Here is a 27,202-nt window from a genome sequence, read left to right on the forward strand (position 1 = left end):
CCAATTACACAAGCAGTAACAAAAAGAAAAATTCCAAGTAAAGAAAACAACAAGAACTGACAAAAGGTCCTGAAACTGAATCAAAATAGAACTAATAGTAAACTCTATAAACCGTTACACAGTCCCTGGCAACGGCGCCAAAAATTGATGTGTACAAAATTACCAGACGCAATAGTACGAATCCTTTACAGGATAGAGCTACTTAGAGAAGGTTGAACCACAAAGACTATAGTGGATTATTAAGTATTCAATTAATACAATTTTGATTTAGAGAAAAAAGATTGTTTGATTAGTTGTTTGTCACGAACATAAAATAAAATAAAACTAAAATAAAAGAATAAGATTGGAGAGAGAAGGTCTTAGGGATTGACTTCACCACGAACCTCATACTATGGCAACTGTTCAAGCATGGGATTTTAACAATTATATATCATATGGAATTAAATTCAATAACATTCATTTAATTTAGATTTGAAGAAAGATGTTTCATGAATTTCAACTAACAATAACCTATCTTCGGTTGGCACGAGTTATCTACTTACCTATTTCAAACTAATGTTGTAGTATAACTTGACTTCCCTAGGCATAAACTATAAAAGCATTCATTCATAAAAAACATTTAAGCACCATTGCATGATCTCTATTCTTATTGTCCGAGAAGCCCTTAGCCGCTAATCTTGTACACTAGGAATAGGTCGAATATAATTTAAGAACAATTAAATCTAAGATAATGTATTAATCATTCAAAAACCATTTAATTCATTAAAACCCAATTGATCTAAGTTAATTGCTCATAATCATGTAATCAAGATACATAAGCAATTAAATTCCAAACGTTAGAACAATCAAACCATAGTACTCGGATTCGGGTTACATCAATGCCCTATGAGAGGATTTAGCTACTCATGACAACGTAAGATATCATCTGTGTTGTCGTGGTATTCATTATCATGGACTGCGACTGCATTTCTCTTATGAGGATCTTCACCTTCAATGCTTCAGAATAATTACCAAAAACCCTAAAAGCCACCACTACATCTAGAATAATGAAAACTAAAACGAAAGTGCTTTTATATGGCCTTGTGCATCCTTTTATAGAAGCAACTAACTTCTACTAAGGATTTGATAGACTTTAGGTCCTCTAGGGTTATCTGGGGCCGTCTGGGATGATATAGGACTTAATTAGAATTAATCCCACAACTTTAAATTCTGACTCAACAGCAAAGGCTCGAGTAGAGAAGCTTCTGCTCTAGTATTTTGGCATGTGCTCGAGCCTTTTAGGTTGTGCTCGAGCAGGAATTCCATACTTAGTCAAATTTCTTCAAATCTTTTCTGAAACGTCTTTTTAATCAACACTTAGAATATTTTTGGGATGATTCTTCATAGTGTTCGATCACTATGCTTGGGTACTCGAGCCTTGGGACCTCTGCTCGAGCTTTTTGGATTATACTCGAGCTTTTTGGTCTCTGCTCGAGGTCTGGCAACATGGAACTTCCGAAGCGTCTTTTCATATTCCGAGGCAATTTCTACTTGAGCCCTTTTGCAAAGGCTCGAGCATCTTGAATCTCTGCTTGAGCAGAAAGATTTCTACTCGAGCTTTTTGGCCTTAGTTGATTTCTTGCTTCTTTGTGCTCGAGCTATGGAACTTGTGCTCGAGGTATGGACTTAAACTTCTCTAAAATCACCATTTTTACTCCAATCTTGCTTCAAATGATCGGCAACGACTCTGTTAGCTTCGATATCAGTCTTTTCATCATAAAATCCCGGTTTTAACTATTTCTTTGGTTAACATAAATCAGTCTAAAACTATATAAAAGTACTACTTTAGGTCTTAACATATGCATTTTTAGGGGCTCGAATATGCAATATTCAGTGCTCATCAAGGCTCTTAAGGATGACGTATCCTTTTTATGTTTTGATTATAGAAGTGATGTATTGATTTAAATGATGCATTTGGGGAAGATATGTATACTTGTCTCTATTCTATGTTGTAGCTATTCTGGAATTTGTAATTTAGTTCATGTATATATTTGGGATGATGTAGTTTTATTACAATGTATGAGTATATATATGATTCTCGGAAGAAATGTAAATGTAAGGCCTTAAGGCCATTTTATCTTCAATGTTTGGAAATTGTTTTAAATGCACACTTAATGAATATTTCACACACTTTTGGGTCCACAAATGTCCTTGCCATGCGTAGACATCTAGTTTGGACATTTACTTATTTATATCTTAACATTGGGCATGTATGGGAGTAGCCGAAATCCATTCTGCAGATTTCTAGGCCAGGGTGTAGGTTTCAGAGGAGTTGCGATCAACGCTTGGGTTCCACATGTCAACCGGTATCTCCCGTTTCACTGTAGCACAGTGGACCTATTGTGACTTGGGAGTTTTTGGTCGACGTAAAGTGCCCTCACATTGACCGAGTTGGCCATTCCGGTCGATAAGTAGACCTTACATGTCGACCGAGTGCTAACACCTTCCCTTTTGTTTGTTGTTTCCTCCTTTGCTCACTTCTTGACTCTCTTTTTTTACCTAAGGTACCTAGGTACATAGTATATAGATGTATTCATGTTTTGAGACCTTGTTGGGGTCCTATTTGTTGATTAGACCATTTTACCCCTTTATCCTTTATTCTTGGAATGGTTTTCATCCGTTTATTCTTCGCTTCCGCATTCGTATTTAAGTTGAGTCTTGTGACCTCATTAGAGGATCTCTTGTTGTCCTAGAGGTGGAGTTCATCTTTAGTGACCTCTTCTTTTATTCTCGCTTCAACATTTCAAACTCGATATTAGGTCAGGTTTGGGTCTTTCAGTTGACATACTAGATTTTAAAGTTTAGGGTCGTTACAAGTGGTATCAGAGTGTCCTGGTTTAAAAACCATGGATGACGGATTGGGTTTATTTCATATTGCATTTTGACTTGGCATTTTGTATACTTATGTGTTTAAATGTTTAAAACGGTTTTGTTATATAACTTAACGTAACTTATGTTCTTGCCATATGGGGTTTATGTGTGCATTCATTTAGTGAGTTGCATGGGGTTATGAGCACTAAAAAGTGATTAATGACTTACATCTATATTATCATCCTTCTTAGTCCTCATTGTATCTTTGAGCTAATATTTACACTTTGACCCCAAACTTTAGTATAATTATATAATTGCCCCTAGACTTTATCATAATCATTGAATGACCTTAGTAAATGACTATTGTACCCTTTTTAATTCTTAAACCATTATTGACCATGCTAAAAAATTATTATGCCCTTATAGACCCTAGGACTATTATAATGACGTGAAATGACCATAGTACCGTTACGTGTCCTCGGATTCAGGTAAGGACCCGGTTAGTGATTCGGATACCCCGGAAACTAGGTCGTTACAATTCAGGCCTAGAGGAATAGGTTGTATGTCTACCGAAGGCAGGGGTGGTGGTGTATTGGCCTGCTGAATTGTTATTCGGAGCACTTCATTCTCCTGACATAGGAGGTTGATTTGTGCTACATTGGCTTTATTGGCTTGACGTAGGACATTGAATTGTTGTAGAAACTCTTCATACATCTTCTACATGATCTCCAACTACTGTGGTTGAACGATATCTACTCTAGTTTCTATCCCGGAATGATATCGCAAGTATTAAAGCTAAAAAATTATGAGAAACCTTTGTCGATTTCCACAGACGGAGCCAAAGTGTAGCTGCAAAAATTTGCTTGACCAATAAAAGTCAAAACAATTGCAACACACTCAAAGGAATTGAGAGTAATGAATACAATAAGTGCGAAATTTTGCTCATCCTTTATTATGAGGTCATTTGCCTCTATCTATAATAAATTACAAAGTAGAGTTAGGCTGATACTAGCATTGTTTGTCCGCTAAGTCCTTACCATATGGTATTTGTTTCTTATATAATTATTTATGTTTTACATAAATGAATCATAACCATGTTGCAATTCCTTCTCCAAGTAGGATTTGGGCTGCGAAAATGGGCTGGATCTCCAATGCAACGTTGAACCATAATTCAAGGTACATCATCCATATCCAGCTCCATCTTCCATTGGGCTTCGGTGTTGGGCATCATTTTTCGGGTCCATGACTCTTCCTTTGTTTGGCCCATATAGTGTATTTGAAAGTGGCCCCTACGTAACGACGTGTCATGCTTTTATTGGAGGGAGATTTTTCCCTCCAAAGTATGCAATTCTATTATTTTACAAATATTAACAATAACCAATACATGATAATAAAATACAATATCTAATTTTAAATCACAAATCTTAATAATACCCAATAAATCAATATAAAATAAGATATGCTAAAGCAAAAACGATCATATATACATCTATAATGTGATACATCATATATTTAATTAATCAAAAATATTAAATAATATATCTTATATGTAATAAAATATATAATGCATTATAATATTATAAATTAATTATAATTTAATATTTACATAATATATAACAGATATTGGTATATGATAATATAAATTAAATAAAAGTATTAGTATATAATAATATAAAATAAATAAAAATTACATAATAAATCATAAATATTATTGTCTCAAAAAATAATTTACAATATTATATAATATATTATATATTAAAACTACAATTTTTCATTAAATAAAATAATTTACATTATTATATAATATATTAAATATATTTCTTATTAATAATTAATATGTAGCATTAATATATAAGATGAATTAAAAAGAATTTTTTTTTGAAATGAATAATGTTCGTACAGTAATAATAGTGAAAACATTTTTGCACTACACTACTGAAAACGGTGGAAACACATTTTTTATGTTTCCGCCTTTTTTCAGAAAAATAAAAAATATTTTCAATTATAGAAAAACAAAAATATATTATTAAACATGATTTTTATTTTTATTTTACCTCTTTTTAAAAGTCGGCAACAGAAAACAAGACACATTATAGGGCAGCCTTAGACACATTATAGGGCAGCCTAATTCAACTACTTAGATGAATAGAGGTGCCATATTTATGTATACCTCATTCAGTAATCTGTATGTTTATTTTGCAAGCCACATTCTAGCCCTCACCAATTAGCAAAATATGGTTCTGTGTACTTCAATTTGGAGGAACAAACAAAAATAGAATAATAACCACAGGGAAGACAAATTTCATAACATAATTTGTAGATCTATTCTGAATACAATAAGTGCTTACTAAGAATGAACTTGTTCAACTTTATTTTATAATGAGAAGATGTAATGACAGTATTTTGATGAAGAAAATATAAAATGACATAAGAACTTTGTGTAACTTGCTTGCAGTATGACTATTTTAGGTCTCGAGGGAGATATCAAATATTTAACACACACGGAGAAACAGGAGCAATTATTTTGTATAATGATAAATGTCTGACAAATCTATAATCTTTATTTAAACAAAGATTAAAAAGAAAATTTTAGCATATTCATCCAAGAATTTTATTGATACATATAGCAAATAATACATGTTTACAGTTTTTCTTTCTCAACTTGCAGATCTAAGAAAGGATACGACCACTCTTTTGACGAAAAATGTCAGGGCTACGAGTGGATTTGATCATATCTAAAAGGAGAGGAAATTGTGAGTACGCAAATATAGTCACAGGGATACTGGAAAATGCAATAATAGGAAAAATAATCCATGTACTCTTATGTCCAAAAAGAAGTTGTAGTATGGCTCCAAAGGCGATCATCATGGATATTATGGAGATAAATAGGGTTACCAGACCAATAATTAACCTATTGGGCAAGGTGGAAAGGAAATCAATTTCTGCATAACGTGAAGTGAGAATGGATAAGAATTCCAACACAGAGGAAACAGATGAAAACAGAGCAAGCACATCTGAAATGATAAAGACTATGAACGCTTTATCTTGTAAGAAAATTGGAAGGCCGCTTATGTCATCATTTCCACCTGGTACTGTAATGGCAGCTGCAAACACTATAGTAGCAACAAGGGCTGCTATAATTGTGCATGATGTGGCGGTGTCTTTCATCCATTTCTCTCCTTCTTTGACCAACTCCTCGTGTGTCTCAGTAAATATTATTCTGGGCGTACTCCTTTTATCAGTGTTATAATCAAAATGATCAAATGAAGATTTTTCTACTTCCTGCATTAAATTGAATGAATTTGCATTAAGAAAGCATATTTGATAAATAAAAAAATATATATCTCTGAAAAGTCTAAGATATGGGTTGGTGAAAAAAGTATGAGAAAATTTTAATCTTGGAACAACAAAATTAGAGAAAGAAGAAAGGAAGAAATGAGGAACCCTGAAGAAAGGAAGGAAGGAGGATGCTTCCATTGTTTTGTTGGAGGAATAATAAAAGATAGGAAGAAAGTGGCCCACCTATTTCCATCCCTTAAAAAATGAATAGAACGGAGAGAGAGAAGAAATAGCTATTGCATAAAGATAATAATGTATTTACCCTTCAATTATCAACCAAATTACTTTGTTGAATTCTCATAAAGGGATGAAATGGTAAAAAAATATGTTCAATGCAATCTATTTACATCCCTCATGTTAAGTAAACCCTTCAAAAAAAAAAAAAAAAAATAGATGGGCACCATCTTTTTTTAGGGATGTCTCTTTCATCCTTCCTTTATTCTTTCCCTCCAATTTTCCATCCCTCCTACCAAATGAGGCATTGATTTCTCTATGATCCAGGAAGCACAAGCCACATGGATCGTACGAGTTTGGGTTGACAAGAAGTTTTAAATGTCTCCTTGGTAATTTATAGAGGAAATAGAAAATTCTAAAGGGGAGTTCGAAAATTCTTTGAGCATCTAGGGAACCATGAATTTAGAATGATAGCATATAAGGATCAAACACAAACTACATACATAGCCTCAGTAAATGCTAAGACATACTAAATGCAATTATTTGCTTCATTAACCTAAATACATGCAAGACATAGTAAACGTCATACTTAACATCAAACATGAACTTGTTTTTGTGTACTTGACGCATATCCATTATTTATTTATTCGTTAAAGGGAACAAAGTCAACACAACAAATAATCAAATGATTGACATCGTGGAATGAAATTATTATCATCAAAGTAAATAAAGTTCTCATATGGGTGGTTCCATCTCTCATTTTATTTTTCAATTGCACCAACACACTTTTATGTTGCAAGATTTAAGACACAGTTAATGAAATGGATCAAATCAATAGTAAATCCATGTAAATCCAAGTCTTGACTCATGTCATAATGTAAGATTCATATATTTGCTTCGAATTCGAGTAGGATCTTCTATATAATTTATATGTAACTCATATGATTAATGTATAATCCAAAGAAGTATTAACCCAATTAAAAATAAGTATGTTTTGGACCAGTTATTGGGTTAACATGATCTATTTTATACCATATTCATACCATATCCGAGACAAATCTTATAAATGAAATTAATATCTCAACCAAATGTAAACTAAATTTAAATTATAGTCCAAAATTGGTAAAACGAGTTGAATATCAGATTTCAAGCTCAAACTGGACACATCTTATGCCCTACAAATGAGAATAGGAGAGTGTATAGTTTTAATGAAATAAACTTCAGGAAGAGTATGAAAGTAAAAATAACATAAAAAATATGTATTATCTTGCAATTTTTCATAGTTGGAAAATAGAACCCATTACCTTGAACCACTGCAATTCGCGTTGCATTTGTAGAGCCGCACCAGCTGCACTAGCTCTAAGATGAAGTTTTTGCTCTTTTCCTAAATCTGCAACCAATTCTAAGCATCTGTTACTGTTTGAGTCTACAGTTGATAATATAATTTGTCTCACCTCCTCGTGAAATTGATAAATGAGGTTAAATACACTTTCGCAACGGTTTAAAATTGCAACATGGAATATATGTTGTCCCTTCTCATTTCTGCAATAGGCTAATTCTGGAAATACCTCCAAAATTTCTTCAATAACTTCAGGAATTCCGGAACTTGCTGCACTCATTAAAGATGATTTAATGATCTCTTTAGCTTTTGAGTAATTGGGTTTCAAAATGTTGCTGCAAAGATGTTTGACAAATTGACATGCTTGCAAGTGTTTCAATTTCATCTCTTGAATGGAATTCACTTGTGGCACTGCAATTCAAATGAAATTAAGGAATGATACTTTGAAGAGTGCTAAAAATTTTGGTATTGCATACTCCAAATTAAATTAGATATTTTACACATATCTTACCAAATATATATATATATTTTTTGATAAGTACACACATATCTTACCAAATATTAAAGTGACTTTCCATATGACATAAAGCAAATTTTGCTTCACTGCATAGACAACCAAAGTATATTTGTCAATGTCAAAGATATAGTGCGGTACCTTGGGACGAGCTATAATTTCTATCAAAATGTAACTAATATTAGAAAGAGTACAAATTCATGCTACTTATTTAATCTTTCACTGTCATTATTATCGTTGTGAGATTAATCACAATAAAACTAATGTTATACACCTATAGGAAGGAGAGCTTCTCTCTTAGGTTTCTAAAGAGAGATCGGCCCACGGTTATTATGGGAGAAGAAAATGCTAATTGCAAACTAGCGGTAAAAGGCCACATATGTATATGCGTGTCTTTGTATATTCATTTTTATGTGTCTTTGTGATTCACTCAAAAATATGTCTTTGTATATGCATTTTTATGTGTCTACATATGTATATGCATGTATAGAGGTGTATGTCTTTGTGTATATATGTGGATATGTCTACGGTTATATATATATATATGTGCATGTATAAATGTATGTCTAGTTGTTTTTGTATGTACAAATGTCTAGTTGTTTGTGTATGTACAAATGTGTTTATATGTACACATTTGTTTCTATATTTGTATATCTACATGTGTATATGTACATGTTTGTATATATATATATATATATATATATATATATATATATATGTTTATATATGTGTGTACGTACATTTGCAAATATATCTATGTCTGTGTGTATATTTGTAAATATATATGTATGTGCATTTATGTATGCAGATATTTATTTATGTGTTCATATGTGTATTATTTGTGTATGTATAAATGTGTTTGTATACATGTGTATATATATGCATATGCACATCTGTGTTTTTATATTTGTGTTATATGTTTTTATATTTGGTGTGTGTGTATGTATTTGTGTATTTATATGTGTAGGTTTGGTCTGTATATGTTTGAGTAGTATATTTATGTGTATATATGTATGCGTTGATAAATATGTGTATATAAATATTAATATATTTATACACATAGGTCTATATATTTTTATATACTCACATATATCACATATAAATATTTATTTATAAAAGAATATTTATAGGAAGGAAAGAATTGGAATTGGAATTCATTTATAGAGAAATTTCAAATTTGATCTAAATAGCGGATTAGAAATTGAAATCGTTGATTCCAATTCCATACAACTGGATTTACAATTCAATTATAATTTTGTGTAGATGAACACATTTGGGGTAAATTCTACAGTAGTATCTAAAAAGAAAAAATAGAGTTTGGAAATGAAGTCTTACCATCAACGAAAAACTAAACAAGATAAATGGGGAAAAAAAATTAAGAAACTTTGACAAACCTGAAAGGAAGCATTTATCAGCAGGATTCTCAATATCCCCTCCACCATGGTAGTATGTAGTCTCTTCTAACTTTGTGGGAACATCTACATGAGATAATATAAAGAATATTAAACTACTTTGTAAAAATAAAAATAAAAAATTGGAAAGAAACTAAAAGAGTTAAGAATAAATATTTAATTTTTTTTTATTTTTTATATATATATATATATATAAGTAAGAAAAATTGTAAGCAAATAATATTAACCTATTTTAGTTGGATTAAACTTGAAAAATTAGGGGTGGCAATTAGGTGGTTTTGAGCGGGTTTTGGGCTAATCATGAATGGGTGAGTCAATAGTGGGTCAATAACCCATTATCAACCCATTTATTATGGGTCATAAAAGGGTTGGGCGTTAAATGAGCTAATCAACACACACCCAACCTAATTACTCAAATATTTTTAGATACAAATTGTCAAATTATTTTAATTGTTGAATATATAAAAATATATATTTTTATATTAAATTTATTAATTTTTTGGTCTCACTAGTTGCAATTTTTTTTTTTCTTTTTTTTTTTTAAAAAAAAAAAATTTTGGGGTTAAAGTTACTGTACAACTTACTTTGAGAGTTATCACAGCCCAATAATTAAATAGAGGAGAGAGAAATGGAGAGAAGAGAGAGAAACAGTGGGAAGAGGGAATAGGAGGAGAGAGAAAAAAAGTGAGAAGAGATAGAATGGAAGAGTTATCACAGCAAAAAATAAAATTTTATTTTTTAAACAAGAAATTTTAACAATTTCTTTTTTCTGGAGGAAGAGAAGAGAGAGAACCAGGGGAAGCAAGAATAGGAGGAGGGAGAAAAAAGGGAGAAGAGATAGAAAAGGAGGAGAGATATAAAAAAAAAAAAAAAAATAGAGATAGATAAAAACAAATAATATTAATATTAATATTAAAAAAGAAATTTGTTTTTTCATTAATTTTTTTATTTCAAGCGTAACAAATTTTTTTTTCCTTTTTTATAACATAAAAAGAGAGAAAACAGAGGAAAGAGAAAAAGAGAGAGGAGACAGAAAAACAAGATTTTGTTCGAACGAGTTAAGATGGGTACCCACTCTTAACCCACCATTGACCTTTGACTTGAATCGGTACCCACTTTTTACCTATTGTTAACTCACTCACTTAAGTTTGGATACCCAAATGATTTAATTTTAGTGGGCGGGCTTGGGCGGTTTAATGAGTTAGGGCTTAAATTGCCACCCCTATAAACCTAGTTTTAGGTGAGGTACTAGTTAGTTGCTCATTTAGTTTAAAAAGTAGTAGCACTTTAGGCGCAAAAACCAAGAGTATATATTATTCTTAATTAGTTAGGTCTAGAAATTTTATAGGTAACTAGATTATGTAGGATTACATGTTTCTAGGTATGCAACTCTCCTTTTATTAGGTTTACAGGTAAGAAATATTAATTATAGACTTTAGGGCACGTGTCAATAGGGGGTGTGTGTCCCAGGGGAAGGGGGTTATGCTGATGGTTGAGACGTGGAGTTTGGATAGGTTTTGTACGTGTCCTAATTTTATTAGTGCAATAATCTTTCAAGCTAAGTGAGCTCAAGCACTGGTTTTGGGTAGGTGTCCCTTCGGTTGAGGTCATGTAATGTATCTCCCCTAGCACTAATAGTGATTTGGATAATGTTATGTACAGGCTCTATCACTAGAATATATGCTGAGTTGAGTTCTGAAATTCCTCCACATGACCTAGAGAATTGTGTACTCTCCTAGCCATAAGAAAAATGGGTAATAGTTGAATTAAGAGGTTCACCCGTGGCTTTTAGAGACAAGTATTCTCCTATTTGAGGAAATTATTGGTCATTATGTACAACCTTAGAGGGGGGTTCTAATGAGTGTTGAGTCTCAAAGTTAGCCATAGTAATTGGCATTTCAATTTTAGTTATGTGTTGAAGTTGCATATAGAGAGTGCATACAATCCAGTGGCAAGTTGATTATATGATGTTAAATTGATTGAGAGATTTGATGACACTTATATGTGTGGATACCTCCCAATTGTGTAGATGCATTTTGAGCAAAATCATAAGTACCAAGAGGAGAGTGTGTAAAGCGGATAATATCTACATGGTATCAAAGCCAATACCCAGCCGAAAATGGTTGGCATGCAAAAGCTCATGTGGATCAGGCCGCGAGGACATTGGAGCCCAAGAGGTGGTGATTGTGACGTCCCACATCGCGAGGGAGGGAGGGAGGGAGGGGGGGGGGGGGGGGGGGAGTTGCTAATGTAATGACCGGGTTCCTTTTTCCTTTTCTTTTCTTTTTTTTCTTTAACCCGATATTTTTCTATTTTTGAATATATTAATTTTTTATGCATGGGGACGGGTGCCATGAGGTTCCAGAAGTTCTTTGGGACATTTCCTCGGGTTTAGAATCCTTAGAAACCCATTTAGAGTCATTCCGGTCATTTTTGGTTTTTGGGCTCAGGAGGTCTCGGGTGGGTCCTAGGTTGGGTTTTTGTACTCGGCAAAATTTTTGAGTTTATTTCCATTCTCTTATTTTCTTATTAGTGTTTAATTGTGGCTAAATGTGTGTGTATGGCATTGTTGTGATTACATTTAGCTTTGGAGGACAAATTGGTATATTTAGTGGTCAAAGTGGGACCCACCATTTGATGACTAGTGTGTAAAGGGGTTGACTCATGTTTTTTGCCACAACTTTTTTCTTCTCTCTCTCCCTTACGAAATTCTCTCTCTTCCCCTCCTTTCTTCTTTCTTTTTCCACCAAGGAAACACACACTTGAAGCTTCAAAATCCTTAGCTTCCATAGGGTTTTGGCTCATGTTCTAGAAGGCAAAGTGATAGATCGCGCCAAGAGGAACAAGTCTATGGTCTTAGAATTCGGATTAGAGCACCTTTAGATTTCGGCTAGGTAAGGGCTTGAGTTTTTGGGGTGGTTTCAAGAGAAAGAGTTTTTGAGTTTTCCTCTCATTCCTCTTCATTTTGGTGGTCCTAGCCTTCGAATTGGTGGAGTTCAAGCTTAGAGCAAGCTAAGGTTTTTGTTCTCCATTGAGGTAGGGGTGTCTAACCCATATTTTCCTAAGTTCTGGTGAGTGATTTGTATGTTTTATGTGATAATACATGCTTAAGGGAGTGGATGACATGTTTGGTATGGGGGTTTGTTGTTAAATTGCTAAATTCCATGCTATCTTGTTGAATGCTTGTATGAACCTAGAGTTCTCAATTTGTTGGAAATGTTTTAATTATATTCTCCGATATTTAATGCATCCCATGTCTTCGATTAATTGCCTAAATACTTATGTGATGTGTTGGTCCCAAGATACCTATCTTGAGGTTTGCTCTTTTAATGTCAAATGCAAGTTAAAAGGTTCAAGGTTGTGCATTCTTGAAGTGATATCACATACGTATACATTACTATATATGCACGTTTCTTTCAATTCGGTAACCACTTTTGTAGTTGAAGCTTCCACTTGGAACGTTTCCATGGCGCCAAGTGTCCCATGTTCTAATAACTCCTTCTTCCATGCATGAATTAAACATCACTTGTATATTTATATATATATGTGTGTGTGTGTGTGTGTATACGTGTGAATATATACTTCCCCATTATTTTGCTCAATCACCCATGATTCCATTTTGAGAAACTTGCCATAATTTAACACAACAATGAACCTGGACATTCTTTCCATAACAATTGCATGAGTCTTTGGAACCATCCCACAAACTAGGAGAAATTGTAGGAACAAGTTGTTACCATCCTTAATGACTTGGTCAACCACCTTCCAAACTTAGATTATGGGCAAACCCAAAATTTATTACGTGGTAATTATATGCCATGTGGACTTTCGTGATAGACTCTTGTTCTTTCAGTGACATATGGCATTATCCAAGTGACTTCCTTTTTTATTTGTCACATGGAATCCCATGCAGGGTATCAAGGCTTTCCTCTCCAATTTTTAAGGAACCAATATGATAAGGCAAGTCTTATTTGAACTCTCCACGTGTTATTCTTTATTGGTTTTACACCATCTTTGGCCTCTGATTTAAAGGTCAAGTGCAAAAAACACCCCTATAGTATGCTTACAGTGCATATTGCACCCTTCCCGTGCAAAAAACACTCCTAAACTATGACATTTGTGCAAATAGGTCCTATATATATATTATAAAATGTGTTACTAAGGGCATTTTAGTCCAATTTTTATAAATAGGACCTATTTGCACAAATGTCATAGTTTAGGAGTGTTTTTTGCACGGGAAGGGTGCAATATGCACTGTAAGCATACTATAGGGGTTATATATATATATAATATTTTGTGAAATGACTAAAATATCCCTCAATTTATTATAAATTTACAAATTATATATATACAGATACATTTATATACACATACATACACAAACATATATATATATATATATATATACCTCTTCAGCTTGGACTACAAGCGTATTGAAGATTGACTTATCTAAAGGCACTAGCTTTCCTAAGGTCTGTTTTCTTTACTAAGAAAATTAAATAGAAAATGTGTTCGTGAAACGTGCCTCTACTTGCCTATTCTATCGTGATCTACAGATTTCATTGTGTCCTTATATAGGATTAAAGCGGCATTAATAGCAGGAACTGTAGCACGAGAGGCCACATGGGCCTTTCAAAGGTGCTAGCCGGATGAAGTCACCCCCATTTTCGGGGAGGAAGTGAGAGGTTGATGGACGCCAGGGAGTGGAGGAGATAAAGACGGAGGCGTCGCCTAGGAGGGAGATAAAGACAGAGGCGTCGCAAGCTCATGGCCGAACTAGTCCTCTCCACAGCCCATCGTCGGAATCGCTGTTCGCTGCCATTGCCACCACCCCCCGAGATTCCCCCTTGCTCGCCAGCCATTGTTCCAAGCTCACTGGCATCACGAACCCCCATCAGTTCCGTGCGAGCTTCTCCTTGCTTGCCGGTCTGTCACTGCCATGCCCGCCGTCAGTCAGCCAAGCTTGTCGCGGCCGTTCTGCCCTTCTGAGAACCACCTTGTTTGCCGGTCCACATCGTCAGATCCATCACCGCTGCGCCAGCCTATCCCAGCCGGATCCATCTCGCCAGTGCATTACCGCAGTTCTTCATCACGGCCGTTCAACCATCCTCGCCAGCCAATTTTGTCCCGCCGTCCATCTTTGCTACCACGTCTTTCTTCGTCCACGATTCAACCATGTCTTTCTTCTTCTTCCCCGACCACAAGCTCCAAAATGCCATCAACCTTGTGAATACATACCTCTCCGGCAGCCTCTTGCCCGACTGTCCGCAACCTCCACCTCTCCCTCTTTGACCTTGGCATTAACAAGATTGGTTTGGTAGGGGCATTTTTGGAAGAGTAAAAGGGTAAAATAGGCATTATATTAATTGAGGAGTGATTTCGCACAAATTGAAAAGAATAGGAGTGTTTTTTGCACACTTTTTAAATAGGGGGAAAAAGTGTTGTGAAAGGTATACTTCAGGGGTGTTTATTGCACTTTCCCTCTGATTTAATTTACATATTCCACATGTCAAAACCTGAATGGATTGAAGGTTTATGACTTGAATTACCAAGTAAGGTCACATGTATGGCAATATCCTATTGCAGCCCGCCCTTCCAAGCTTGTTGGAATTGTGATCTGGTGTGACAAGTTCCACTAGAACTCACCACCTGTCATCTTTCCATATGTCCAAATTATTGGTATCAACAAAGGGCATTTGAAAAATAAACGGGTGTGAGATTCAGCATCCAGACATACATAAAGAACCAATATTAGTAATTTGGAGATAGGCAAGACTAATGTTGTCTCTAGTTTGAAGTTTATGATTACATGCTAGCAAAGAAATGAAATAATGGCAAGGGATATGATTGGATAATAACCATACTGAGTGGGACCAAAAGATAGTTTGGGAGGCTGGAAGAAGGGAATGGTAAGTGTGTTTTGAAACTAAAAGAACCAAAGGGAGATAATGACCAGTAAACACTAGTTGTGAGTGATATAGAGGGATAGTTCTCGTCCATTGGGGTATGAATCAAGATGGGAACTGGGCATTTGGTTCTTCTCTTGCTTTCTGAGAAATGGAACTTACATGTTTGATAGCAAACTCATGGTCAGCTATCTTCTTTCTTGCCTGAGAAAGTTCTTCCATGGCACTTGTCGAAGTTCTAGCAAGGGCTGCTTCTACAATCTTTTGGGCTAGAGCTCGAGCCCTTGATCTTCAGTAGCTTCCCACTCTTCCTCATCCAGGATTTATTTCTGGGATAGTTTCAAGGTTCTGATCATTACCTTGAATGGGTCGAGGGTTAGCTGTAGGTGGTCTGCCACGAGGGGCAAGAAAATGTTTGGGGCAGAGTAAGGTTGAGTCGAAGTTAGTGTATCTTGAGGAATGGTGTTTCAGCTTGTGCTGGCCATGGTTGCTGGCAAGGTTTAGGTTCAGAAGGAAATTCATGGCAAGGAAAAGATTTTCTATAACTAATATGGTTTGGACTACATCCTTAATACACATAACTTGATCCACATATCTAGTCAACCTCTATACTTTTTGCAAAGAAGATCACCCATGGCCAACTAAGTAATTTTTGGTACTTTACTTTCTCTACCACTAAAACAAAAAAATTCCCAAACCAGTCACCAAATAAGAACCAATGGGATATGCGCGTCCAACCCCAACAAAGTTAAGAAAAATAATAGTACTGCAGAAAATAATAATAATAATAAAAAAAATAAGAAGAAGAAGAAGAAGAAGAAGAAGAAGAAGAAGAAGAAGAAGAACAGGAGAGAGAGTGGATTAAGATACTAACAAGAGTAAATTAAGTTTTGCCACCAGTTTAAGACTGCTCCACTTCTAAATGCAGAACTTCTCGAAGCAATTATTTTCAGCGGAGAAGGTTGCACCCATGCCAGCTCGGAGTTGCGCTGAATCAATGATAGAGCAATATCTGCAACATAGATTAGATATAATTAAGGTTTAATTAGAAAGAAATTGTTTTACTGCAACATTTTTGATATCATATTTGGTTCCTTTTTTCGGCAAGTGAAGTATATTAAAAGAAAAGGAGATTTTCATATATACAAAGGGCATAACCCCAGGGGCCTACAAGCATGGATAAAACAAAGGCAAAAACGGACCAAGAAAATAGGAGACAATCCCAAGAGAACACAAAAGCAAAAGGGTTGAAAAAAATATCCTCCAAACAACCCTAAAATTAGAGCATGTAGACCAGAAGCACGAGTAAAGAAACACAACCAGGCGCCAAGATACACACCATAATACCGACCACCAAGAAGAACAAAAGAGATGCAATAGCAAGGAAAGCATAGAAAGAACTAGCTCTCAAAGGATTAGAAAATATTGTTGTATGATAAATAAAAGAAATAATCAGCTAATTCCCAAAGCTTGGCAGTGTCAGCAGCCAAAGGCCACATGAGGTATCTAATTGAAGATAACCTGCATTGAACATAAATATAGATGGTTTGAACAATTCTGCAAGGATTGGAATAAGAATTGTTAAAAACTCTATCATTTCATTAGTGTTCAGATAAAAGTCAACCAAGGCAGCAAGAGCCAATTTAGAAACAAGAATTCAACCCAACTTCTTTTTATGTTTCCAAGTCGGAGATGCTCATATGAGGAATGACTGCCAATTCAGAGTATCAATATGAAATTCCCCTTTAAATTGGATGGAAACCCATGTAATGGAAGAGAGAAGTTGCATTGGAAAAAAAGGTGGTCATGAGATTCGGCATTGAAGTAACACAAAACACAAACATCCGGCTGGTTGCATGCAAGAATTGCAATGGATAGGTTACCCTTAGTTTTAAGGCTTTCCATGGTAGTATACCATAAGCAAAAAAAACGTTTAGTAATTGAAGGACTGAACCAGAACACAATATTAGAAGGTCCTGCAGGCAAAGAAGCAAAAGAATGAGAAAAAGAAAACTTCTCCTTTGAAGAAGGACACCAAACAACTTGATCTTTTTGAGATGAATAAGGAGGGGACATGAAGTCTAGAGACAGTAGAATAAATGGAAAGAGGCCTTGTTCATTGGTTGTCAGTGATAAAAGTGGAGACCTTAGCATGCCTTCATATGCCCAAACTACTAGTGGAACTGATTTGATTTGCAACAACATGGATGAGAATGCCACACAAAAGCCAATCATAAAATGGAATACGAGTATTTAAGCTATCTAGCTTTAATTTTGCAGAAAATACTACAGGTGATCAAAAGAGTTGTATATATCAATTAACTCATGCTGATTTCTTTCAAATTAATAGCATTTTCTACTAAAATTAAATATTAATTGCTTACCATATGGACCATCAACCATAAGAGCTTTAACAAGATTAGCACCAGCTTCACCCTCAAATGGTATGGGACAAATTTCTTCTTTGGTCACCTTCCATAAGTAACGAACCATCTTGCTTCGACTATGTAAAGCAGCTGCAAGGAGAGGTGACAGTTCATCATCGTCACAACAATGTGGCAGGTTGGGGTTCTTGTCCACTAAGAACTTGGCTGCCTTGATGTTCCCAGCAAATGCAGCATGATGTAGAGCTGTCCCGCCATAATTATTACGTACAGCCAGATCCTCTGCAGACATAGTCTCCAAGAGGTTCTTCACAAAATGGTTTCTCCGTGCAGATTTTACTGAAATCATGAGTGCTGTTCTATGGGTTCTGGTGACGAAGGCCCTCTTTGCCTCTGGGTTTTGTCTAATAAATTTTTTTGCTCTCTCCCAGTCACCTGTCAGTGCAGCATTGTGCAACGGCAAGTATGTGCTAATTGTATCTTCTTTTGTTTCTTCACCTGCCACGATTAATGTACATTTAGGTTAATAAATTTACCTTTACTTAACAAATATTATGAAATCGATGGACTCTCGAGCCTCTTCCTTTTATCGATCAGATGCTTGAGAGGTTAGCCGGTCATTCTTATTATTGTGTCCTTGATGTTTATTCCATTTATAGCCAAATTCCTATTGCACCCGAGGATCAAGAGAAGACTACCCATATGGTAGACTTTAAACAATTAATCAGAAAGTAGAAATATTTAAACCTTCCTCAGCAGGATTAATTCCTATTGCTGCTACTGCTAGCTAGCTAGATACTTATCAATACACCAGATAAACCTCTCCATTTTCAGTAGAGGAATTACCAAAATTTAAGCATGTTTGGAGCGCTTTCCACATGTCTTCTGCTGTTTTCACATGTTCTGGCAACAATGCAAGGACGTCTTCATCCGTTGTCTCTTTAATCCAGGTCTGCAAAAGCAGATCTGTTTTGTTCCAGGCGCTGTAATGCTGATTTTCTATCTTCTTTGTCCCACTGATAAAACTATCATCATCATCATCATCATCATCATCATTTGGTACTGTGATCCTTTCAGGTGGTGCTGAAACCTCACCGTTGATGAAACCAAGCAACCCTTGACTCTTAATTAGACGACGGATCAACCTTTTCCACCGGAGATAGTTATCTGTAGAGAGCTTGATGGAAACATAATCCCTTACTTTGATCGCTACTGGGTATGGGTACTCTGCAAAAGAGGGTGAGTTTGAGAAAATTAATTAAGCAGTTAATGATGAAAGGTTGAAGTAAGATAAATTAATTATGTAATAATATATTCACATTCATAAGTCCCCTTACCAATTTTTCTTTCATGCAGGTTTATTAACTTTGACCACATATCTTTAGAAGTTTTGAACCGCACCAATTCATGCGGAAAAACATCTTCATTGATGGTCCCTATAATCCATCGTTGCAACAAGGCATCCGATCTTTTCCAGTCCCAGTAATCCCTGTTTGCTATCTCCTTCATGCCATTGGTGGAGCTATCATCATCTTCATCTGGTACCATGATCCGTTTAGGTGGGGCTAAAACTTCACCATTGATGAAGCCAACCAGGCCTTGATTCGAAATAAGACGAAGCATCAGCGTTTTCCATGGGAAGTAGTTTCGATTAGAGAGGCTGATTGGAACAAATTCCCTCACATTAACCTCTATTGGGTATGGGTACTTGTGAGGAGAGGCAGTGTGTGATGACCCCATTGATTGGAAGTTGGAAGTCTGAGACAGTCCTGGAAAAGCTTTCACACATACAGTGTTGGCATGATCAAAGTCCTTGCACATCTCAACACTGTTTTATGTACTACATATTTTTAGCTATTAATGCTTGTCGACCTCTTCTAACAGCTTTATACATTTGACTAAGCAAGCAAAGAATTTGAGATCCTTACTGTTAAAGAAGGGCTGCTTTAAACTGTATTGTAATGTAATTGCTTAATTGTGAAGTGAGCAATGGATTTTGAGTGGGAAGTGTGGCCACAGTGGTTTCTTAAAGCTTCGTATGCTATTTTTTGAATGAGAGATCTATTGTGATTTGCTTCGGAACGGAGTGGGGGTGGGGGGAGAGCAGGCCCATTTGGTCATTTATTCAAACAGGTTGTGGGTTCTGAAATGGTGAGATGGGTATCCATTTATTGGTGTGCCAAATCATAACCACCATTTCCAATCTCTGCTTCGCTTCGATGGCCTAATATTTGGACTGAAAGCAATCGGAGAGTCATGCAAGGGAAATCACGTGTGGGCACCTCTGTTCTGAAGAGAACCCTTGATGAAAACCCTTGATCCAGTTAGATTAAAACTGATGTCATGCTCTTTCCATGACTCTACTATTGCCGGACATATCATGTGTATGGGGGAGTTACCTGAGTCTGTCATCTTACCGCTTCCGACGCCTGAACTAGGTGTAGGGAAGCTCACTGCTGCTGAAAGTCTCTGAATTTGCACAATTTGGTTGTTTACTAACGGTCATTAATTTGAAAACAATAAGGTGTCTTCCTTCGGTTGTGTGCTGTGCCTTTGGGTCACGTTTGTTACTTGTGACACTCCTTGTCTTCGGGCCATATCTCATTAATGCGCTTGTATAGTATATTTACATTTGAAACAAATCTATCATATTATTAATGGGTCAAGCCCAAGCCCAAATAAAACACCCATTTAATATGTTTACATGGCGTATCACACCTTTACATGGAGAAAATACCTCTAAAGATTTAATTTGTGCAAATGGGGCACTCCTGACACATTTAAGATAGAGTTTGCAAAATGATGAAAATAGACACAAAGCAAAATGAGGTCGATTAGCACATGAGGAACAATGTTATACGCTCTCTAAACAGCTATACGGGTATTTTTTGCACTTTATCCTAAAAATTATTATTGTTTTGAATTCAAGCGCCCATTTTTTACTATTAAAAGTATGATATATATATATATATATGAAAAAATATATGTAAAGTTTAAAAAATTAAATGTATATTTTTTCATATATATATATATATATATATATATATATATAATGAATAAATATCTTTTATTGAAATTTTAAATATATATTTAATAAAAAATGATAACTATATTAAATTTTAATTGGGAATAATTTTTTTATATATAATTATAAAAAGAACTGAGGTTTCTTTTCTCAAAATTCTTTGTTTTCGGGGATTTCTCCTCGCTTTCACTCCTTTCAGCTGATATACACTCCATTAATCTAATAACTCTCAGAACAAATATGTATATATATTTTTTGAAATAATTTTTTTTATTTTTATTTGATCAGTAAAAGAAATACATATATTATATTTAACTTATGAGCGACATTAAGTTTTAAGGAAATGTATAACTCTCAACTCAGAGAGAGAAAATGCAGTGTTATGGAAAATATATAGAGAAAATTTTAATTTAATTTAATTTTTTTGTTGTAAATGTGACAGAAAATCCTTAAAAGTGAGTTAAAAGTGCATATAACACCCCTATTTTATAATATTATTAGTACACATATCTCCTGGGACATTTTTAAAAGAGTAAAATGACAAAATGGGCATCAAAACATTACTTTATATCAGATTTCTATTTAAGAGATATTTCTGCACAATGTTAAAAAAATAAGAAGATTATTGACACATTTTTTAAAATAGAGGACGAAAGAGCTATGCTGACTATATAATACATTAAGAGTATTTTCTGTCCTTAATCCTATTATTAATCCATCAATAAAATTGACCAAACGAAGCTATGAATATTTAATAATAAATAAGATAACAATTTTGAATCTACAAATTATAAGAAAAGAGAACTCTAAAAATATTATTAATCAATGTATGTATCGATTTATATATCAGAGAAAACCTTAAAAACTCATTAGGAAAACCAGCCAAAAAGTTTAAAAGTTGACTATCTGAAAAGAAAAATAAAATAAAATAAAAAATTTAATCAATAAAAACCACTAAAATTTAATCACTAAAAATTGCTAAATAACAAAAATTTAAATGGTTGGACCCCATTTAGACGCTAAAATACATAACTTTATTGTGTAACGACCGCTAAATAAAGCAGGTGATTTTGTTTATTGGGTGGTTGTTTGTGGAGAATAAATTTTCATTAGTCAGAAGTTCAAAACCATCTAATGGTAATGCATTTAGTAACGTTTTCGTTTTCTATTTTTGTTGTCTTAAGAAAGCAGAAACATAATTTAACTTTCTTAAGTGAAAATAGAAAACAGAAATGATGTTTATTAACACTTATTGTTGTCATAAATTTAAAAACATAAAACAATAATTGTGTTTAGTAATACAACATATTTATTACAAAATATACATAATATTCTTTAAATTTTTTATTTTTTATTTTTTTCATGACAAGAATTTTAGGAGTTATTGATTAGAGGGGAGGGTAAATGACTTGAACACAAACTCTGTGACATAAGGAGCAACCCAACCACTCAGGCTGCTTTCATTAATATCAAAAAGTCATAAATTTAGAAAATCTAATTTAAAATTATAAATCTTAAAAATACCAATACATCATAAGTATAAAATTAGATATACCAAAACAAAAACATTCTTACCAATTATGTATATAAATACATGTATATGCATGATGCATACATTTATTATGTGATATATAATATATTTAGCACATGATAATTTATTATGAATAAAAAATATTAAATAATGTATCTTATATGTAATAAAATATATATTGTGTTCTAATATTGGAAATTAATTATAATTTAATATTTACATATAATATAATATAGATATGATATATAATAATATAAAATATTTACTGCTTAATAATTTAATAACATTATATTTTATATCAAAAATTATTTTGTCACAAAAAATAATTTACATTATTATTTAATATATTATATATTAAAATATATTTTTATCAAATAGAAAATAATATACAATATTTAATTTATTCTATATTAAAAATATATATTTTTATTAACAATTAATATGCAACTTAGTATATAACACAAATAATATTAATTTTATTTGAAATGAATAATGCATGTGCAGTAACATTAGTAAAAACGTTTTTGCGCTACATTGTCGAAAATATAAGAAATATCATTTTGGTGTTTTATCTTTTCTTCACAAAAATTAAAAACATTTTATGTTATAAAAAAACAAAAATATTTTAATAAATAAGATTTTTATTTTCATTTTATCTTTTTAAAAATTAATAATAAAAAATAAGAAACGGTTCTTCTTAAAACTGGGGATTTTGTTTATTGGATGGTTGTTTATGGAGAATAAATTTTCGTTAGTCAAAAGTTCAAAACCATCTAATTTAATTGCCCCCAATAAAAAAGTGGATAAAATTGTCTCACACCACGTGCAGATAGGGGCAACCACCAAGAAAACCTCCCATCATCAACATTACTTGGTACCAATTCCTTGACGCCCTGCTGGAACTAGTTCTAACTCTGCCCTCTTATACTGCTTTAGCCATTTCCTTTTTCTTTTTCTTTTTTTAATTAATTAATTTTTTTTTTAACAATACTGCTTTAGTCTTAAATTATCTATGTTCCTCTGTTATTTGTTTTAGGCCACAAATGTCTTGATTCAAATTATTATGAGTAAATTACACTGACATCTTCAAAGATTAGAGTAAATTACATACAAATAGAGTATTTAATCTTTTATTACTTTGTCATCTCCTGAAATTTAACGCTTGTGCTTAATGACGTATCTATCGTCATTTCTTTGAGTTAAAAGATCTCAATAATCTTATAATTTGACATGAAATGACAAAATATCATGTAACACCATTAAAATACAAAATATTAATTTTCATAACAATTTCATATTATTAAATTTTACAATAATAATATATATATATATTTTTAATGAAATTTGATTAGACTAGTTTCTTTTTAAGGTTTGATTAGGCTGGTATCTTTTTATTCCAAAAAATATATAAAATTAGGTAGGGTAATATAGTGTTTACAAGAGGAGGGGAGAAAAAAAGAAAAGAAAAAAGTAAGAGAGTCTTTTGATTTGTCAAATTTATTTTTACTAAATTATTATTAAATTAGATAAAGGTAGGAAAGATATTTCACACTTTTAAGGATGCCAAAATAATAAAAGTCAAACACTCTATCTATGCATAATTTGCTCAAATATGATAAAAAAAAGAGGTTGTGTAATATAACCAATTATTATTGTAATATATTGACTTACCTTACACCTAGGGCTGGCAACGGGGGCGGGCTTGGGCGGGTGTACCCTCCCCGCCCCTACAACCGTTTAAAAAACACACACCCATCCCCGTCCAAAACCGCAAAAATGAGGGGACTTTTCACCTATTCCTGTCCCCGTTTAACATTTTTAATCCACGGATAACCACCCCATCCAGTTTAAGACCAGAAATTCTCCTCTATTTAATTTTTTTATCAATTAAAATTATATAGTTATTGAAAAGATTTATATATAAAAAAAAAAAAATGGACAATAAATAGTTTAACATAAAATTCATCATTAAAAACATTCTAAATATTCATGCAAACTACTTGTTCTTGATTTTCAAATTTTGTTGTAAAACAAAGTGTCTCAATTACCTTTCTATATGGAGCGAATAAGGCTAATAATGCGCAAAATATATATATTAATGAAATAAGGTTATTTAAGTAATTTACCTATCTAAACAGAACGAGACAACCTTCCTGTCCCTGCACCGAACTCGTGCGAGTTTCATTACATCAAATTATCCTACTCAACCCCCAAAGTCATCAAAAACAAAATGGAGCGAGCATGAGTACCGACGGGACAAATTGCCATTCCTACTTACACCACCCCCAAATAGACTTTTTGTGGGTTGACTTTAGAAACTCAACCCACTAAAATACTTTATATCTGATTCTCATAGATAATGCATCCCAACCTCTCTCTTTTTCTTTTTTTCTTTTTTTTTTTTTTTTATTTGTTTTCCTCTAAACTTCAGAAGCCTTAAGACAAAAAAAAAAAAATTAAAAAAAAAATTGATGTCTTGGGTTTTGCCCCAATTAATTTACGGTATTCGTGCAAAGCATCTCCCTCGTATGGATAGTGTAAAACTTGAATCATGTTCACTAGTATAGCCCCTAAAAAAATTGTTTGCACCAAGAAAGAATGCACCTGATCCGTCATGAGGTAAACAAAATCTCAATTTTGACTTTTCTTTCTCATTATTTTTTCGTTCAAAACATATAGCATAGCATGTCAAGTGTGAGTTGTAAGATCATGTGATAGAGAGTGTTTCTGCATGAGAGAGACTGATGGAGAGAAGGTTTGAGAGAGATAGAGAGAGAGGGAGTCAGAGAGAGAGAAGATAACCTTGTGGAAAACCTTATCGGCGTTGGAAACCAGGTAGTTGGTGGCTGATATCTTGTCGTGCTTGAGAGAGATACATCTAGTGCTAGTGTGAGGTGTGGGATGTGAGAGAGAAAGGGATGCAAAGAAAATAATGGAGACGAGTGTTTTCTTATTGCTTATGGGTGAGTGATCTGTGAGAACGATATATATATATATATCTATAGGACTATACAAGAGAGCGAAAGCGAAGGGTTTGTTGTTGCGTCAATAAGTGAAAGCAATCTTCTCAGCTTGTGAGTCCACAAGGGCTTTAATAAAGGAGATTATTTTTAATTGTCCATTAGTGATTTAGTGACACCAACTTTTGAAAAAGAAAAAATAAAAACAAAACAAAAGTTGATATTACATGAGTGGAAAGGTGGAGAAGTCTTTGTTGTTCCTTCAATAATTTGGAGCTGAGTTCACGTACACCCGGCTTTAATAATGGAGATTTTTTTTTAATTGCATGTCCATTTGCATTTGTCAGGTTTTGATATGTAATTTGGTTGTCTTGCATTGTCCACTAACTAACGACTTTGAAGGACATTGACTGAATTGTTGATTGTGGAATTCTTGGACATGGTCTGTTATTAGATCAATGGATAGATCTAATTTAACTCTTTTAACAAGATCTCCTGTGTGTTTGGCAGGGTCCGTCCGCACTTTGAATTTGAAATTGCAAAATATTTAGTTCAAAATTCTAACAAATGTAACAAAATTTATTACAAAATGTGTTTAAGGCCCTGAGGGTTCACTTATTTAGCCAATTCATTTTATTTAAGAAAATCTTGCTCAAATTACCGTTCTTTTATAGATATTTGAGGTACGTATCAGAGAGCATCTCCAATGATATTTCTAAAATTTGGATTTTGAAATTTATCATGTTAGCATTTTCTAAGAGCTCCTTTAACATTTCCAAGAGTCACATCAATGTTTTGGACTCTTTAAATTTTAGCTGTGCCTCAATAGTGCGTTTTCGCTCTTCAAAAATTAAAATATTTTAACATTTTTAAAACTTTTAATAAATTAGTTTTTTTTTTTTTTTTTTTTTTTTTATTAACTTTTTCTAATTAGGGATGTATTTCTAACAGCTATATCATACGAAAAATATTAAACAATACAATATTTATTATGGATTATAAAAATTAAAACAATACAATATGATATGTGTTGATGCAAAAATTTGCACACTCCGGTAGTGACGGAGCTAGGATTTCAAGTCAGAAGGGGCACAGTGTATAATATATATATATATATATATATTACAAATATAAAATACAAAAGAAGAAGAAGAAAAAAAAAATTATTCAAATATGCGCGTTAAAAAGATAAATTTTAAGAAGTATTAATTGAAAAAGGAAAGAAAAATGAGAGAATTTTAAAAGGAAAAAGTTAAGAGTTTCAATTAAGGAAGTAAAATTAAACTTTTTCTTTTAAGAAAATTTAAGGAATTTGAAGAGTAAAAGAGAAAATAAATAGATAATTTTAGAAACCACAAAATTTAGGGGGGCACTGTATAAAATTTTGCATATATATAGAAAAAATATAAAAAATTACTACATATATAATAGAGGGCGGGGCCAGGCCAGGAGGGGCACGTGCCCCTCCTTGCCCTTCATTGGCTTCGTCGCTGCACTCCAGAGCCGGTGGCAATTCCTACAAGACAAGAGAAATGATGGCTGGCGTGGTGCCAGCCGGGAGCACTCCGACGTTCAAGTTAGTACTTAACGATTGAATATCCGATAAATGATTAAATATGGAATTTATGGCGTACCTTTTGAGTTGCCCAACTTTTCCTTTTATAACAGAATTAATGATAGTCGTGTCCACATAGGGAATCAATTCACTTTACTCCTCCACCAAGGACTAGGAGAGTTATTCCATATAGAAGTTAATGATATCTCATTT

At 33.5% G+C, this 27,202-nt stretch overlaps 1 protein-coding gene across 4 annotated transcripts; it reads right to left on the reverse strand.

Annotated features, from left to right (window-relative positions):
- Positions 1-5,362: 5,362 nt before the first annotated feature.
- On the reverse strand, positions 5,363-25,450 carry LOC132276011 (protein ACCELERATED CELL DEATH 6-like). 4 transcript variants are annotated; one of them, XM_059777251.1, is made up of 9 exons: positions 25,277-25,450; positions 19,256-19,687; positions 18,765-19,145; positions 17,919-18,416; positions 16,409-16,546; positions 9,611-9,694; positions 8,258-8,305; positions 7,668-8,113; positions 5,363-6,132 (listed from the first exon to the last, which is right to left on the reverse strand). In XM_059777251.1, the coding sequence occupies exons 2-9, from the start codon at positions 19,656-19,658 to the stop codon at positions 5,521-5,523; spliced, it is 2,610 nt and encodes an 869-aa protein (XP_059633234.1). In that variant the 5' UTR covers positions 19,659-19,687; positions 25,277-25,450; the 3' UTR covers positions 5,363-5,520. The 4 variants fall into 4 exon arrangements, with proteins under 4 accessions (XP_059633234.1, XP_059633232.1, XP_059633233.1 ...); XM_059777249.1 differs by having other exon boundaries at positions 19,256-20,387; XM_059777252.1 differs by lacking the exons at positions 5,363-6,132; positions 25,277-25,450 and having other exon boundaries at positions 7,675-7,753; positions 7,932-8,113; positions 19,256-20,929.
- Between the last annotated feature and the right edge of the window lie 1,752 nt (positions 25,451-27,202).

This window comes from Cornus florida, unplaced genomic scaffold, assembly GCF_030987335.1.
Source record: "Cornus florida cultivar Cherokee Brave unplaced genomic scaffold, ASM3098733v1 CherokeeBrave_3.0.0_Hap2_Chr10, whole genome shotgun sequence".
In the NCBI taxonomy this organism is placed as follows: domain Eukaryota; kingdom Viridiplantae; phylum Streptophyta; class Magnoliopsida; order Cornales; family Cornaceae; genus Cornus; species Cornus florida.

Coding starts and splice junctions, on each gene's coding strand:
- LOC132276011 (XM_059777249.1), bottom strand. CDS start 19,739: ATGTGCAAGGACTTTGATCATGCCAACACTGTATGTGTGAAAGCTTTT. Junction 16,547..17,918: donor TATGGTTGATGGTCCATATG/GTAAGCAATTAA, acceptor TCTATGTTGCAG/ATATTGCTCTATCATTGATT. Junction 8,114..8,257: donor GAAAGTCACTTTAATATTTG/GTAAGATATGTG, acceptor TTTGAATTGCAG/TGCCACAAGTGAATTCCATT.